Here is a 1647-nt window from a genome sequence, read left to right as displayed (position 1 = left end):
AATTTGGGGGGGAAAAAATTTTCCCCCGGGAAAAAGTTTTGCCCATGTTTTGAAATTGGGGGTGGGTCCCCACCCTGCCCTTGGGGGTTCTCCGGGAAAAGGGCCCCATTGCGAAGTTTTGGGGGTAAGCCCTCCCCCACCCCCGGGGGGGGGGTTTTTTTTTAATTTGGGGCCATTTCCCCCCCCCCCCCCCAAGGGCATTTCCCCCCCCCCTTAAAATTGGGGGCAAAGGCCCCCCCCCCCCCCCCCGCCCGCCCGCCCCCCCAATCGCGCAACACGCACAGGTGGAAGCCGGCCGATGGCGACCCCGCCAAGATTGGGGCGGCGGTCGCCAAGCTGCTGGACGAGAAGGCGCCTTGGCCTCTGCGCCGGTGCTTGCCTGCTCCCGCCGCGCCCCCGAGTGCCACCGCGTCGCCCGATAGGCGGCCATGCTGGAGGACGAGGGGTGCTCCTGTGAACGGCGTCTCTTCACGGCTGCAGCTGTGAGCAGGCGGCCATGCTGGAGGAGTACCTCTCCATCGTCATCCGCGACGGTGCCTTGGTCGCGCTCCCGCAGCTCATCGAGGGGTACGCGCCGCCGCTCAACGCGCTGCCGCTCTTCACGCTCCGCCTCGCCTCGCACGTCGACTGGTCAGCCGAGGAGCCGTGCTTTGACTCGCTCGCGCGGCTGCTCGCGTCCTTCTACCGGCGAGACACTCCCCGAGAGTTGGCTTGAGCTGACCCGAGGGCACGGCCGAGAGACTGACCCGCGGCCACCCTCTCTCGTGGCAGGCTCGATCGAGTTGGCGCGGTCGAGGAGGCCGAGTCGGAGGCGGCCGCCACGCCGGCGGCGGGGGAGGCGGCGCGGACGCCCGCCTGGACAGTGCAGCACGTTCTGCTGCCGAGCATCCGGCGGAGCTACGAGCCGCCGGCGGCGCAGTCGACCGACCACACCGTGGTCCAGGTGGCGTGTACGGAGCAGCTCTATCGCATCTTCGAGCGCTGCTGACTTCCGTGACGCGCGAGAGAAGTTCCCGCGGCTCGCAAACTGCGTCCGCGTGGTGTTTCTGACGCTCGGCGTGCTGGGCGACGAGCGGGCGGCGGGCGCGACGACGGCGCGTTCCTACACATCCCTCGCTGGCGACTTACGGTGGTATATACAGCGTATCGCGGCCGAGCGATCCAACATCCATATTGCAATACGTGTAACTCTCATCCGCCCACGTTTTCGTGGATCGCTGGATCGTGCCAGAGCACCCATACTCTGAGGATATCCGAAAAGTTCGGCCGATTTCAAAACGATAAGACTTGACGAAAGCACGGCGCGCCAAAAGTGCTAAGTGGGCCCGACCGGGGCAAAATGGTAAAAGTCGCGCGCCGCAGGCGCGCGAAATTTTTGGACATTCTACTCTCCTCTCTCTCAGTCGGCGCCCGCGGCGCTCTCCAAATACTCGCTCACTGTAGCGGCGTGCAGCCGGCGGCGCAGCCACGCCTTGTTGCCCGAGAGGGCCTCGGCACGCTTGCCCAGCTCCTCCTTGTACCTTGAGCTCCACCACCTTCATCGCCACCAGCTCCTCTTCCCGCGAACTCGCCTCCCGCGCTAGCATTGTAGCGCGAGAGTGGATCTCATGCATTGCACGCTCCGCACCAGCCTCTCGCGCTCGGTCG

At 65.9% G+C, this 1647-nt stretch overlaps 1 protein-coding gene across 1 annotated transcript in view; it reads left to right on the top strand.

The window, feature by feature from the left end:
• The window catches only part of EMIHUDRAFT_107032 (hypothetical protein), a gene marked incomplete at both ends in the record, with an annotated part of 1576 nt that extends 588 nt beyond the window's left edge, over window positions 1-988 (top strand). The window contains 3 exons of the mRNA XM_005758568.1: window positions 285-327; window positions 491-630; window positions 772-988. Of these exons, the coding sequence (XP_005758625.1) occupies window positions 285-327; window positions 491-630; window positions 772-988 (400 nt within the window). The remainder of the gene's footprint in view (window positions 1-284; window positions 328-490; window positions 631-771) is intronic.
• Between the last annotated feature and the right edge of the window lie 659 nt (window positions 989-1647).

Source organism: Emiliania huxleyi (assembly GCF_000372725.1).
Source record: "Emiliania huxleyi CCMP1516 unplaced genomic scaffold EMIHUscaffold_86, whole genome shotgun sequence".
Classification (NCBI taxonomy): domain Eukaryota; phylum Haptophyta; order Isochrysidales; family Noelaerhabdaceae; genus Emiliania; species Emiliania huxleyi.
This window is presented reverse-complemented; position numbering and strand designations above follow the sequence as displayed.